The sequence below is a fragment of the Cucumis sativus genome, chromosome 7 (genome assembly GCF_000004075.3).
Source record: "Cucumis sativus cultivar 9930 chromosome 7, Cucumber_9930_V3, whole genome shotgun sequence".
Classification (NCBI taxonomy): domain Eukaryota; kingdom Viridiplantae; phylum Streptophyta; class Magnoliopsida; order Cucurbitales; family Cucurbitaceae; genus Cucumis; species Cucumis sativus.
In genome coordinates, this window is record NC_026661.2 from 21,659,418 (window position 1) to 21,674,929 (window position 15,512).

A 15,512-nucleotide genomic window follows, 5' to 3' on the forward strand; every position below is an offset into this window, starting at 1 on the left:
TTCATTGGTATCATGTATGTTTTTTCATGTCAAAACTTGAATAAATAGATGTGATATTCTAAATTTGTAATTTGATGTACAGAGAACATAGACAAATAACTATGATACCAAAGTCAAATAGGAAGACTAAGTAGTGAATTTTCTAATCTTGTTCTTTGTTCTAGTTGAAATTAATTCATATAAAGTAGTTATAATAATTTGGTGTCATCAATTGGATGAGATGATTTTAATTTTCTTATTGGGATGAGATAGAAGTGTACGTAAGTCGGGTTAGAGGAAGATTATGGACCAAACTAAAGAATCTAGATTGACAAAAAAAAAAAAAAAACTTGTTGGTTCAATATATAGAATCAATCCAACCCAACCTAACCTAACCAAAAATATCTGGATTGGGTTGGCGGGTTGAAATTGTTGGTTCAATACATTGAATCAATCCAACCCAACCTAACCTAACCAAAAATATTTGGATTGGGTTGGCGGGTTGATTTTTTCTTTCTTTCATAATTTAAACAAATTTTAATACTGCTTTTCAATATACAAGATGAACAAATTGTCATTCCAATGCAAAGGGCAAAGTTGTGAGACACACGTATATGTTATATATTCAAATCTAAAACCTAAAGCCTAAGAGTTATATATTAATTGGACCAAGTCAATATAACCCTTACTTACACAAACTGACTATTTGGCTTTAACTTTTTTTTTTTCAATTTTCTAATTCAATCCAACATAATACAAAATTTAACCAACACAACCGGTAACTCGGATTAACAGTTCTTTTAAACACCTCTAGAATGAGATATCTTGATTATAGGTTGGCACTTGATTTGAACCAAAACCCACCCACTCTATATAGTCCTATTTTCCTCATTTTTGGCTTATTTGTTAGGTTCAATGTCACCTACTAACATATCTAAAATAAACATCCATTAAAATACTTATTTATTCATCTATTTCCATGGGTATCAAAGCTAGCTTATTAGAAACTCAACTCAACTTGGACTATTGCCCGATACTAAGAAAAACTCCTACGACACTAAATCCTAACATGGCCAACAAAGATTGAACATATTCCTTCTAAGTTCTTTATTAAATTTATGATTGTTTTTACCAAACCATTATAGTTAAAGAACCTTCTAATACCTAACGAAACAGAGATAAAAACAAATTAGTCAAGAACGTATGACCTTTCAATGAACACTAGACTAAGAAAAAAACTATTTTTAAATATCACAAAAATGAACCAAAATATTTATACATATAACAAAATCTTGGACACTGATGGATTCTAGTAGAAGTCTATTTCTCTAATCGATATCTATTAAGTTGGGAAATTTTTTTTTGGTAGTTTTATCATTTAAATAATTTTCTTCAAAAAATAAAATAAAAAAACTCAAAACCCCAAAACTTTATATTGAATAATATCATAAGAAGAAAAGAAACATTTCAAATCCAATTGAGAAGGCTGAAAGGATCAAATGTTTTCTTAAACTATAATTTTCATTGGCTATTATTTGGTGAAGGAAATCGAAAAGGTACGATAATGTCTATTTTTAGATAAAGACCCAATAGCCAATAATGGATGAGAAATTCTAAGGAGGAAAAGTGTTCTAAAAAAATCATTAATATCTTGACCCAAAATATAATAGACTTAATAAGCTCCCCTTAAAAATAATAATAAAAAAAAAACAAGAAAAATAGAGGAAGATATTCTATAGATATAGGATGATGTATCAATGTATCATATCATATCATATCATATTGGAAGATTTTGGGAAGTGGAGAGAGTATGAAATATCAAGATCAGGCACAGTTACAAGAAGGATTATTTTGAAACAAATGATAAAAACTACATAAGAGGAAAATATTTTAAAAACCTACAATACTCTCTAGTCTACTATTACATCAGGCTATTTTAAGATTTAAGAACAACAACCCAAAAATGCAAAAATGAAATAGCTGTTTTTCCTTTTAATAGTATTTTCTTCCATGGAAATTATAATAAACTACCAGATTTTCCCAGGAAATAGAGCTAATAACAAAGTAAATGAACTCATGGCTATTTATGATACCAAAAAGTAGAACCTGTAATTCCAATTTATGCTGTTTTATCTTCTTCTAAATCACCAGCTGGATTGTCGCTTCCATGCAGTGGTTTAATGTCTGGTACGCTCCGAGCGTCCTTTGAAGGCGAGGAAATTGGAGATGGTCTTATGAGTGTTAAATTTGTATCATCCTTGTCGAACTCTTCATGTGCGTCTTCGGAGTATGCATACCTGAGGTAGATAGAGGATGACGCAATGTGCAAGAGTGAGAGGGAGCGGGGAAGAGAAAGTGAGAAAGCGTAAACCGATGTGTAGAAACATAACATACCGCATTGAATTTTGAGAGGGAGCCCAGAGAGCACAAATGACACACAGTAGAGAAAATGATAGGACTTGCCAGAAGGCAGGGATGATCCATGCATTTTGCCACTGCTCATTGTAAATGTCATTTGATTTGAAATAAAGCTGCAAGATTAACAATTGAAGAAATTGCGGTAAGCAACAACTGATGAGGGTTTGGGACAAAATCATAAAAATGCACAAATTGATCATTTCTTTCCAAAACCTATGCCTGTATGGTCCATGTAATAAAGAAATCTTCATGCACAAATTACCTCATAACACATCCAACCCACAGAAACAATAACAGTTACCGCCAATGCATTTGTGAATTTTCTGTAAATGTCCAATTTAGATGACAATCTTCTAGCCTGTGACATTAGCAATAATGAAGAAAAGCCAATCAGCAGAAGTTATAACACAAAAAATCCAGAAAAAGGTTACAGAGCATAAACATGAAACAAAGGAAATAAATAAAAGGTTCAAAATGCCATTTTGGACCCCAAATTTGGAAGTTGGTTCAATTTTAGTCTCCAAACTTCAGTTGTTCAATTTTAGTCCCATACTTCCAATAAATCTTAAATTTAGTCTCTCAAAGTTAATTTTTACTGTAATCGATTAAATAATAATAAACAAAAAAATTTAGGGAAGGATATACAACATGTGAATTGTGAATATAGTTTCAAAATTTATAGTAAAAGTGCCAGAGATAACAAATTTTTTCCTTCTAAATAAACGTTTCAATTGGAAGCTCAATTTAAAAGACTTCCCTGGCACTCTACTTACTTATTCCATCGAATTATAATTTGATTAAAAGAAGATAAATTTCTCAACTTTCTTCAGAAAACAACGTGCCAGGAAAAAATCAATTTAAATTCAAACAGAGAAAATAAACAGGACAGAAAAAAAAATTGTTACGAACATATCAGATACCTGAAGCTTGCTTAAAGTTGCGGAGAGGGAGGTAAATATCCAAAGAATGAAAAAAGCATCCAAGATTGCCACAGGTAGTACCAAGAAAAGTCTTGCTTTTCCTGAAAGATCACTTACAGCACCCACATTCTCAACCAATTCCAGAACTTCAGATGCCAGAAAGAAGGTTAATCCAAGCATGAGAACCTTTGATGTCAGTCCACCTAGAGTAGGTCTAACAACACCATAACCCATTGAAACCATCAAAAGGATCAGACGAGCAATTGTACGTTTAACAACTCCAAAGGTGACAGCCCACATAGTAATCCCTGTTGGTCTTATCCCAGACTGGTTGAATTCAGCATACTCAAAATACCACATAGCCATCTCAAACATCCCCAATGTAATAACAACCGTAATGCAGTTTTGCAGTGGAAAAATTTCTTTCCAGAATCTTGCATACTGTGAGAACCAAAAGATTCCAAGCAACACATAAGCAAAAGACATATACAAATAAAACTTCATCAGAGGCGCCATTCTACCCGGTAAGTATCCAGAAGGATTTTTCCATATACTTTTCCCTTCCACAACCACATTCTGTAGCTTTGGATCACAATGGATGAAATACAAATTATACATCCCTGTTTTAGTAATATGAATTGATTTTGTCGGCAGGGTTGCAACTTGCTCATCTGTGTTGAAGGACACTCCATATACTTGAGGCCAACCAGAATTCTTCGAGGACGGCCGGTAAATAACTTCTCCTTCTGAACAAACACCTAGTTTAGCAAGATCTACAGTACAGCAAATTGCCCTTTGGCCACCATAGGCCGACCCTCCAACCATCTCTCTATCTTCCACCTCAAAAACAATCGCATGCAATGGCCCCGAGCTGAAGTTTGAAAATTCCTCGGGTCTCCGAAATGTAATTTTTTCGAAGCTGGTTTGACAGTACACTATAGAATAAGGTAACTATCACAACAAAGACAAAATATAAACCCTAACAAGTAACAAACTATGAAGCTAACATTAAAACCAAATAATAACGATAGCAAGCAAATCACATTTATCACACATTACAAAATTCATACATATCACCCAAAATGGAAACCAAAATTACACTAAATTGCAAAAAAAATCCAACCCCAAAGCACTAAACAAGCACTCAACGAAAAACCCAATTCCCAAAATTAACTCATAATTTCCAACATTCATCGAATTAAAAGCAACAAAAACCAAAAACACATACCGAATATAGGATTCGCGATTGGAAGAAGAATCCACATCCCCATCACTACGGTCAACTACGGAGGAGCGAATTCCCTCGCTACCCCCATGAACAACAAACGCATTGCCTTTGTTAATGAATTTCTCAGAAGAATAGTGATGAACTGAGGCGTGAATGCAAAGGGAAGAAAAACATAGTACTAGAGTGAAGGAAAGCAGTAACTGACTAAAAACAAAAGAAAAAGACATGGATTAACAGCCGGAGATTCCAAGGAATGGAACTTGGAACCCTAAATCGGAAGAAAGAAGAAAGATTGGCAGCAACAACGAGAGTGGATCTGCCAAATTCTTGCTTGATTGTACGAAAGAGAGAGCCAGATCTGTGTGTGTAAGAAAGTTTAAAAGCTGAGAGAGAGAGTGTGTGTAATTTTTTCTTTTATTTCATTTCTCTTTTTTTTTTTTTTTTTGGAATTTGGAATTTTGTGATGAGAGTCAAATTTTGGAAGAGACGCGTGGGTTTGGCTATGGCCGTTTGATTGATTCTTCTTATGGGGTTTGAAGCCGTTGGATTTAGTAAGGAATTTGTTACATTCATTGTCGGTGTGTGGCAATAAATAATAATTAAATTCGGAATCTGCATAATTACTATAAGAAGTTTCTTTTAATTGGATGAGACATTGTAAAGTTGGATAATTTAATTCTTATCCTCATTTTTCTTGAAAAAAAAATATAGAGATGATTCTTGTCGTCCTATTTTTGGATGATTCCAAATTTCAGAAAAAGTTTGAAATTTAAATTTATTTTGAACTAAAAAAATAATTATGATGGTGTAATTTGTGAAATAAAATATGATTTCGTTATAGGAACCTTTTAAAGAATAGAACAAAACGGTGAAATATTATACGGCACAAAAAAATGAGTTGTTAATAATTGCATCTATGGTGTAAAATACAATTTTGAGCAATTGTTGTTTAAATTTGACACACGTTGATAATTTATATTTGGTATACGACAATCGTTTACAATCACATCTAAACATTCTTTTTTCATAAATTTTTTATATTTGACATATAATATTAAAAAACTAAATAACAATTTGAAAGAAATTGCAGAGAAATAATATGAAAAAGGACAGATTAAAATATTTCAAAAATTCACAAGAATAAAAAAAAGACGATGAAAAGAAAAAATATTGCAAAATAGAAAAAAAATATCGAAAAAAGAAAGAAGACAATAAGGGAGAACAAATTAACTTTTTTTCATTTTATAACAGATGCCATAAATATTTTGCTCTATTTGTGAATTGGTATATTGGTATATGTACTTTTTCACCTCACTTTAATAGAAAAAAAAAACCATCATTGGATTATTTTTTTTCTTAAATAAAGATATAAGATTAAGTTAATGATGTGGTTTTCTAATTAAAAAATAGACTTTAAATAGTTATTATTTTTAATTTTTTTCTTTCAAAAATATTAGGCAAAGTTAAATACAAAAACATTGTTTTTGTTTTATTATGACAAAAAAGAAAAAAAAACAGATATAGAAAAACAGATGAAAAACCTTGAAAAAATAAAAAACAAATTTCAAAAACTAAAATAGTGTGATAGAATAAGAAAAATGATGAATGACAAATAGTAAAAAAAAGTAGCAAATTGAAAGTTTTGAAATAGTGTTTCAAAGTAGTTATCATAGTCTAGATAATCTTTGCTTCCACATTGCTCGAATATGTTTAAGCTCAAACTTTAAAAGTTAAATTTATTTAGTAATATATCTATAAACATAAAAGTAAATATCATTCATTGTCATAAGTTCGAACCACGCCGAGATGCAAAAAGCTCACTCAAAAGTTGTCATGCTCTCCCAAGACCTAAATTTGATAGACATCAAAGATTTTTCTTATTAAACTCACTCAAAAGTCCGAGCAATGTCCACACGACCTTGACAGTGGTGCTGCCCCTAATGGTTTATGCTTTCTAAGTTCTCAATTTGGCTAAAAGTTAAAAGAGAATGTGACGTGTTTTATATAGATATGAAACTTTTCATTGATTTAATGAAACGAGAGATCATGATGTGTTGGGTAGGGGATTAAGAGGAAAGAGTTTTTTTTATTTATCGAATAAAATATTACACGAGAAATGGAAGGTCAAGAACATAATGTTAAGATTCTAGTGGCCAAAAAAATAGACTCTGAATTGTTCATACACAAACCAATATGAGAGCAGATGGACTTACTGGGCAATAATGAGTAAGCGGCTAAACAAGAGGAACTTGCAAACGAGAGAGCTAACAAATCGAAGATTTTGAAACAACTATCAATCCAGATCAAGGAATTCCAATCTTTTCCTAATTGTGCCTTTAAGATCTGTAGCTTCTCTCTCTGCTTTTTGAGCCTGTAATGATAGATTTTAGTTTGTCAATACCAAGAAGTTTTACAAATATCACCATAGCCACAAAAGACTAATTGCAAAGCAAATATGATATGTGTTTTCCATTGATGTAAAGCCTAACATCACTTACCCTTTTAATCTCCACAGCAGAGACATGAGTCATGTGTGGAGGGAGCTCCTCCTTCTCCAAATCCTAACAAGTTCAAAAGAAAAAAAGAATTAAGTGGGAGGTGGTTAAATGGATGGAAGTCAAATAATAAAGGGAATCTAAGATTTCTCCTACCAGCTCGCCAAGTAAAACAACGTTTTCCCCTCGAATAACATAGAGACCTAAAGGAATATCGCTGTAAAGGTCACCAACGATCACCCTTTCACATGACCCTTCAAGAACAGCATTAGCTGAAGAGAAAAAGTTAATTAGTTCTTCAAGCTTCGGGTGAATGTTTGCATGATGAAATATAAAAGCATATAAAATTTCAGGAAGAACTATACCAAATTGATCAAATGAACGGAGTATCCCTAATAGCTTCCGCCCATCTCGAAGTAGTACAAGAACCTTCTCTATAGATTGAAATTATCATTAGATCAGCAATTCAAAAAATGTAAGTAAATTAAATACAGATACATGATTTAACTAAATAATTGCAACTATATCTAGGACGCTGAAATTCTTAAATCATCCTGCCCTGAGTAGCAACACTGAATTTCTCAATCCTTGTCTATATGGTTCACTCTGAAATCTGTACATAGTATAGTTTTCTGATTTTCTCCAAACATTCGATTGGTGGGATGTTAGATGAACTATAGAAATTTATTATTCCGTTTTCAATTCTTTTACAGAATTCTGCACCAAAACAACCCATTAAAAGGTAGAGTAAAATTTGGTATAGGGAAGAGCAATGCTGATTGTTACATTAGCTCTTTACTTATATATTATCCACAGAGTAAGGATAGCTTATATTCTATCCCCTACAATTCTCTCATTTGCTCATGTCAAATCAAAGTTTAAAGGACGATTTCAAGACAGAGCTAGATAATTGCATCTGGCGAAAGGCAAGGTTGAAGAGACAAGTCACCTATGCCAACAGTTGACCAAGGCAAGCTCTTTCATAGAGTCTGATCTTGGTCGTATCTTCAATACATTGGCAAAAAAGCTACTTTTCCTATTTCTTGAAGTACAATATCACAGAGATGTACCCTTCTTATCCATTGTCTCTGGAAAGGACGAGGGAATCATAGCTACTCACCAAATAAAAACATGTTTGTGCTAAATTCCCTTCAGAGTGCACTTAGATTCAAATCTTTGCCACAAATTACAACGTTCCCTTTGAAGTTAATAGTGCTCTCAAAATTATTGGTTAAATATAAATGTAAACATAACAGTTATACTTCACAATTTCATACAAATGACAATCAGTCTACAGACCCCTATTATGCTAATCAGCAATGTCACCACAAGGTTACAACATTACATTTGAAAAACAATAATCAAGTCAGACAGCATTCTCAATCAAAAAGTTGCAATACAGAACAATTTATTAAGAAACCCCATTGACTATCAAGAGCCAAACATCACATTACACAAATCCAGTTGCACCAAACTTCAAAAAGTAAAAAAACGAGCACTGTTTTTTTCCTTCTAAATTTCTGTTCTATCTGATAAACAAAACTGAAGGCATTGAAAGAGAAGAAGAAACATACTGTCAAGGTAATTGGCAAGAGAAGTTGAAAGGTAGATATCTTCCGCGCTTGCCCAAGACATCGATGAACACCAACACCTTTTCCAGTATATAAAAAAAATCACCGATTTTCTATTTCAACTCGAAACGAAACTAATAGCATTGGCTGTTTAGATTCCCAGCCAATCCTCAACCAAATCCTTCGAAAATTTTCCTAAAAGAACAATCTTCAGGATCCAGAAAGTTCCTCGGAACTGGGAACAAACGACGATTCAAGAGACGCACTTTCCGCGTCTGATTAAGATTGAAAACAGAAAATGCAAACACGAAGAGAACGAATTGAAAAGGACAAGGAAGCGCTTAGATCCCAATTCAATTCCTTCCGTAAAAGTGAAGATGAAATTGAACAGAAAATTGAAAGGGAAACAAAAAGAAAAAGGAGTTAGGGCTTCGTCAGATTGAAGCTCTCCAGCAGCTGTGTGTTTTGGTTTTTCAGTTTGTACTTTGCAATTTTAGATTAAATCTCATTCTTCGAATATTTAAGCCTTTAATTATTTATTTATTTATTTGTTTATTTTTATCACAATTTTAGTTGAGAAATTGGGATATAATTTTGGAGGTAAAATTTAATAAACAATTTGGATAGAAAGTTCGGTTTATAATTTCGTTTTTGTGTTGGTGTAATAATTATAAAGAAATTTACGAAAGAAAAATAAATTATAGAAACTTTAATTTAAATATTAAAATTTATGGTTTTTTTTCGTTTACAATTTCCAAAACGTAAATACATTATTAATTCTCTATATTTTATGCAGTAATTTATTTTTTGAGAATAGGAATTCTCTACAATCATTAATAATAAGTTAAAACACTAATTTGACTTAACCTGCCCTTTTAGCATTCTTTTAATTTTCACACTTTTGAATGAATTAATTATATTTAGATTTTAGATTTGAAAAATTAATTATATTTAGATTTTAGATTTCAAACACGTTTCTTTAAACTTTGATACAATTTTGTAAAAAATAAATGGAAGAGGTATGTATTGTTTGAAACACTAAATTAAACTTATAACCATACACAAATTTTCGAATTGCATACAAAAAGGAAAAAAGACTATATATGTTGTAGTTATATAGATGAATTTAAATTTTAAATTACATGGTAACGCAATTGTATAAAAGATTATTATACTTGTGTAGATAAGATATCAATTTGAATAGACATGGAATGGTAGAAGTTGAGAAGAAAAGGATTAATTATTGTATGGATTTCCACTCCCACGATCTAATTTACATCAAACTGTATAACATATAAAACAATGAAGATGGAGATCCAAAATGAACAACAATTGGCCAATAAGCCAAGTGAAGTGAGAATAATGTGTTTGAGAATGAGAATGGTGACTTTATAACAATACAAAATGTCATTTTGGCTCAAATATGGTACAAAGAGAGAGACCCCAACAACATTGAAGAAGAATTATGAAGTAAAAGTAAAAGTGAAAAATGGCAAGTCCTCTGTTCATAACACAAAATCACTTTTTGACGATGTTTCATAAACATGAGTTGCATTGGTTTTCATAAACATACAACCATGAAAAAATGAAAAAGGAAGAGTAAAGCATCGTCAAAATAAGATGTGTAGTATTTTTCTTTCTTTTTTTGTTCTTTTTTCTTTGATGTGATGAACACCTCAACCGTTCGATCCATTTCAAAACAAGGGGTGGAGATTGAAAATCTACAAAAGAGAGTGAAAATTTGAAGATCAGTAATTGATGTGTAAAATGATAAACATATGAAAAAGAAAAGAAAAAAGTGGTTTAGGTGTTTACCTTCTTCAAATCAGTTAGATGGGAGATTGATTGTAAAGGGAGAGTGAATTATATCTCAAGAACAATATCTGCAATTGTAAAAAAGAAAAGGATTGTTAGAAAGTTGAAATTTCTGAATGAATTTAAGTATTTTTCAAATGAAGTTAAGAACTTACACTCAGAATCAGTCTTGACCCATTTGGATCCATCTTTGGCATGTTTTTTCTGGTCTTCTTCATCATTTCTGTTTTTTGCTGATTGTTTTTCCTCTATGTATCTCTTCAATGATGAAGATCTAGAGGCGTTTTGTGGGGAGATTTTCCTTTGAAGAATTGTTCTTAAAAGCTGTCATTGTAAAATGGAAAGGTAATCAGATTCAAATCTTGACATGATCTTTAGGATTTAATAATGAATATGCACAAAAGTCTTTTGTTTTTTTTTGTATCTATGTATTTACCTTTTCCATTCTGGATTCTTGTAGAGTTTCTCTCAAGCTCGGTGGTGGCATAGGAGAGAAGCCAGTTCTACAAACAAACAATTTTTTGAGGAGAAAGGAGATCGATTTCTTTCCGATCGCTTTCTTTTTACTATCGGCGCAAATGTCCTTGCATTTACCAATGATAAGACTAATGGTTCTTTCAATATCTTCATCTTTATCATCTGAATCACTAGAAAGTGGATTGCTGATTCTCCTGTCAACCTCCAAGCTTGAGGGGCAGTTGAGAAATCTATCCAATGGAAGATCAGCAACTTGTTTTTCGGCGTTCGGTTTTCGAGATAAAAGCTTTGTCAATTCTTTCTGTAGTTTACCAACTTCTTCAGGAGAGAAATCTACTATCTCCTCTGAAGAAGATGGATTCTCCTCTTCTATATCTTCTCTCTGATCAGAATCATCTTTAATCTCATTGTTGCCAAATGTTCCAATTGCAAGCAACCCATGAGGCCAATCGCTAAACTCCTCACGAGACTCTTGTTTTTTATGGTCTGCAAAGTTGGGAGAAAGAACATAATTCAATTTATACACAATGAAGTGACAAGTATCTTCCTCATCCTAGATGTGATTTTAAATATAAAAGAATTAAGAATATATAATATATTCTGTGTTCTTGGATCTGACTAAGTGGTTGATTTGCTCTCCTAAGCTACAAATGAAAGTGGACAAAATAGGGAATGTAAAAGTAAAACAATTATAAATTTTGTATGTTTAGTATTTATTTTAAAGGGTCGAGGGAACAAGGCAACAAGGCACATGGACCCAAGTTTGCAGGTTGGTGGTTCAGGTTACCTTTTGATTCATGTCCTCGTTTGCATTGGGATCTTGATCCAGCTAACTAAATTTCGGATCCAACCAACAAAAACCATTTCACTGAATCTAATTTCAACAACATTGTCTCTTCTCACCAACCTGATATTTAGTTTACCCTAAAGCAATTAATCTATACAAATACAACCTCTGCTTCATTTATGAAATAAGATTTAAGATTACGAATCTTTTAATATTCTATCATCCAAATAATATCGTAAGGCTCGAAGACAGAACCTCTTGAATTATTTATTTTTACTGAAAACTTAAGTGGATGGTTGGGGACAAATTTAATGTTATATCGTCTAATATATTTACGAAGAGATAAAAAAATAAAAAAATAGAGAAAGCTTACGAGAAGTGGAGATTGTATCCGGGATTTTCTTCTCTTGTTTGCCATTTAGTTTAGTCTGCATCCAGCTGAAGAACTGCATTGAATAAATGAAAAAAAGAGAATCAAAATCCCATCGAACTGTACAAGATGAATGCCGAAGCAGAACAAGTGCACAACCAATTAAGTAAAACAAGCTCACCTTCATCTTCAACAAACGATAAAACTTGAAGCTGCCAAGAAAAAAATTTGAAGAGGGTAGTGAAGAAGAAAGATTATGGGGTTATCAACAAAACTTAGAAGTTGAGAACCAGATCTTAAAAGCCAATGGCGAGTATTGGGATGATCAAAATTAAGTGTAGAGTTTTGGCAAGTTTGATGGTGAAGCTTGCTCAGTTACAGCAAGTTAGTATTGGTTCAAGTTCCCAAACAGAGCTCTCTGATCAGTTCCCACTCAATATCCTCCACTCCTGAAACTTGATGCTGATTCTTCCTCTTATACAGCTTTAATGCACATACACCACTAGCATGAAAAACATTCTCTAGAAAATTGAATACTTTAATTCCTGTAATTTAATAAGACTACAAAAGGAGGATTCTGCGGGTTCAATTCTGGAACATCCTCTATACAACAGACCGTGTCAACATTTTGTCCGTCAGATCTTGAGATGCAAATCCTAAGACAACTGCTAAGTAGAAAAGGTGGGGTTGATCCCCATACATCTTTAATCTAATGGTAATTAGAATTACACGAGGTGGGCATTCAATATTCAGGGTTATTGTTTCACTGAGTCACTAACCAATGATAAATAAATCCAACTATGCAGTTTTTGTGAATTCTCCAAAAACAAAAGAAACAATAAGAGTTTTACTGTAGAGTGGTCTTTTTTATTTATAGAGTTTCACGCTCACGTGATAATAGAGATTCGAACTAATAACTTTTTGTCTCGTCATACGTCTGGACCATATAGATGAACTGCAAAAAATGGCTAGAACCTCAATTAACATCCAAATATTTCTCTTTTAGATATGATTTTTAAACTATAGATAGTTTTAGATGCTTTACACGACCACTTTTCTATAAAATTTGTTGTGTCTTCTATAACATGGTGGATATTGGTCAAATATTAGAAAAGTAGTTATCTCACGTGAAAAAAAGTTCAAGAAAGCAAGGAGCTTTAAAAGGAGGTCATGCCTTTAATTTCAAATCATACTTGAACTACTTTTAAGTTTAGTATACAAAATCTAAGTGTGTAAGGTATAATGCTTTGAGTGTTTTCTTTGTAATTTGAATCAAAAAGAGATTTTTGTGTCATTGTATTGTAATAATTTTTCACCCAACCCATTTTTTCTAGTTTATTGTTTTTTCCAGGGTTGAGAGTTTTTCATGACATTTGTGTGTTTTCGGTTTTATTGCTTCTTTAATTTTTCATTTGTTTTCTACCTATTCCAGTAGCAGTAGTGGGGAGCTTTTTCCATGATGACATTGATGCAAGGATAAAAGTACTAGCAAATTAGAATCTCAATATACAAATCCAATTATCAAAACTAAAGTTAAAGTAAACTTAACTCAAGGATAAGTGACACACACTTTTCATCTTAGAGGTGATAGGTTTGATCCCTATCTCCATAATTGTTGTATTAGAAAAACATACAAAACCAATTATCAACTATCAACAAAGCAAATCAAACTCTCTACTACTATAAGTAATTTTAGTGACCGAAAGATTGCAAAATAATTGATTAAACACTACATATTGCTTTTCATTTTAACTCCTCTCGCCTCCTTTTAGAGATTAAAAAAATACCTTTGACCAAATTAATAGGTTCATTTTAGTTGTATAAACTTAATACTCCTTGTCTAGGTGACGATGGTCATGAACAAGATTATGAGAAAACTCTTTCTGACAATGTTAAAAAGTATTTGCTAATACCTACAACACTATTTATAACTTTACAGGAAAAATTAAAATAACACACAAAGAACAATCAACATATTATTCTTTTTGCATAAAGTATACCTTTTTTTAATAAAGAAAACATTCAATAAAACAAACAAGCATCCACGACATCACCTTGAACAAGGTCAACAATCCAAACGAAAAGAAAATTAGTTCAAGAATCAGAAGATACAATCAAAAGAGCACAAGCAACAATATTACGAGCCACCTTATTACAATATCAAGGGAAAAAGAAACTCTTTCCCACTCAAAAAAGTCACCAAATTATGTTTTAGCAAGCTAATTTATGCTTATTTTATTGACTAGAATTCAAAATTTCAATTCTCCAACGTCGGTTGAACTAAAAGAGATGAAAAAACTTTATAGTTAAACTAGGTTAAGTATATACTCTCAAATGTAAAATCAAAGAAATCAACATATTTCCTATCTAAACTCAAAAAAGAAAAAGAAAAAAAACTTTACAATTAAACTTGCTAGTATTATCCTCAAAGATTGGAAGTTTAATTTTTCATCCTATACATTGCATTAAAAGAATAATCGAACTTTTGATGATTTGAAAAAGAAAAAGCAATTTTTTAACAATCTTTTGTTAATTTTTCTTTAAAAGCTAAAAAATAATTCATACTTGGTAGATAATCCAAAATACATATTGTTAGTAGAAGAATCGATAAACTATGACCCAAAATTTTATTCCTAGTATAAAGATTTTTTTTTTACTATAGATGTAATGTAAATTTCCCTTTTATGGACCTAAAACATGGAGATAATAAAAAAAGAAAGAAGAAAAAGGAATTAATTTTACAACATTGCCAAAAGATTGTAAAAATAGAATCGATAAAAAAATTTAGATCATATTTGGTTTTTAGATTTTACAACTAAGCTTATTTTCATATCACCCCTAAATATCTCCTTTTTCTTTATTTACTTTTTACAATTTCCAAAAGATCCAATTTTGAAATAATAATTTTTTCTTAAGCATTTTCAAAAACAATAAAATATTAAAACTATTTACACACAAAATTTGCTCATTTTAGGTTTTTTTTTTATATTTTGTAAATAATTTTATTTTTTTCTTTTACTATCCATAGCAATTTTTTTTTTAGATTTAGATTTTGCTTCTGAAAATTGACTAAAAAATTAATGTACTTGAAAAAAAAGCAAAAAAATAAAATACAAGAGAAAATATGCTTTATTCTATAAAAAAGAAAAGTAGGATAGTTTCAAAAATCAATTCATTCACACATTAAAAGTAAAATTAAAAAATAAATAAAAAGGTACACTCAAACAATTCTAGAAAGAAAAAGAAAAGTATAAAGTCGTAAGCATTAAAATAGACTAAATAACAAAGTAGAATAATAAAATGATTTATTTAAACCAAAAAAAGAAGTGCAATTTGAATCTAACATTTAGACTTTTGGATTTGAGCCATTGATATGCTACGGTTAAAGGCTAACAGGATCCAGTAAAAGAAATCAGTTTCGCAAATTCAAAAACATAGTTCTAATTAACTTT

At 31.3% G+C, this 15,512-nt stretch overlaps 3 protein-coding genes across 5 annotated transcripts; all 3 read right to left on the minus strand.

Annotated features, from left to right (window-relative positions):
* Positions 1 to 1,726: 1,726 nt before the first annotated feature.
* Positions 1,727 to 4,994, minus strand: LOC101206767 (transmembrane protein 87B). 2 transcript variants are annotated; one of them, XM_004141665.3, is made up of 5 exons: positions 4,546 to 4,994; positions 3,318 to 4,236; positions 2,660 to 2,755; positions 2,374 to 2,510; positions 1,727 to 2,276 (listed from the first exon to the last, which is right to left on the minus strand). In XM_004141665.3, the coding sequence occupies exons 1-5, from the start codon at positions 4,770 to 4,772 to the stop codon at positions 2,099 to 2,101; spliced, it is 1,557 nt and encodes a 518-aa protein (XP_004141713.1). In that variant the 5' UTR covers positions 4,773 to 4,994; the 3' UTR covers positions 1,727 to 2,098. The 2 variants fall into 2 exon arrangements, with proteins under 2 accessions (XP_004141713.1, XP_011659613.1); XM_011661311.2 differs by having other exon boundaries at positions 3,318 to 4,252; positions 4,546 to 4,939.
* A 1,617-nt stretch (positions 4,995 to 6,611) lies between these two features.
* On the minus strand, positions 6,612 to 9,117 carry LOC101207244 (sm-like protein LSM1B). Its single transcript, XM_004141667.3, has 5 exons — positions 8,615 to 9,117; positions 7,406 to 7,474; positions 7,197 to 7,312; positions 7,044 to 7,106; positions 6,612 to 6,916 (listed from the first exon to the last, which is right to left on the minus strand). Exons 1-5 carry the CDS (start codon positions 8,673 to 8,675, stop codon positions 6,839 to 6,841), a joined length of 387 nt encoding a protein of 128 aa, XP_004141715.1. The 5' UTR covers positions 8,676 to 9,117; the 3' UTR covers positions 6,612 to 6,838.
* An 816-nt stretch (positions 9,118 to 9,933) lies between these two features.
* On the minus strand, positions 9,934 to 14,960 carry LOC101207004. 2 transcript variants are annotated; one of them, XM_004141666.3, is made up of 6 exons: positions 12,242 to 14,960; positions 12,064 to 12,136; positions 10,863 to 11,389; positions 10,582 to 10,750; positions 10,427 to 10,494; positions 9,934 to 10,332 (listed from the first exon to the last, which is right to left on the minus strand). In XM_004141666.3, the coding sequence occupies exons 1-5, from the start codon at positions 12,245 to 12,247 to the stop codon at positions 10,475 to 10,477; spliced, it is 795 nt and encodes a 264-aa protein (XP_004141714.1). In that variant the 5' UTR covers positions 12,248 to 14,960; the 3' UTR covers positions 9,934 to 10,332; positions 10,427 to 10,474. The 2 variants fall into 2 exon arrangements, with proteins under 2 accessions (XP_004141714.1, XP_011659614.1); XM_011661312.2 differs by lacking the exon at positions 12,242 to 14,960 and having other exon boundaries at positions 12,064 to 12,142.
* Between the last annotated feature and the right edge of the window lie 552 nt (positions 14,961 to 15,512).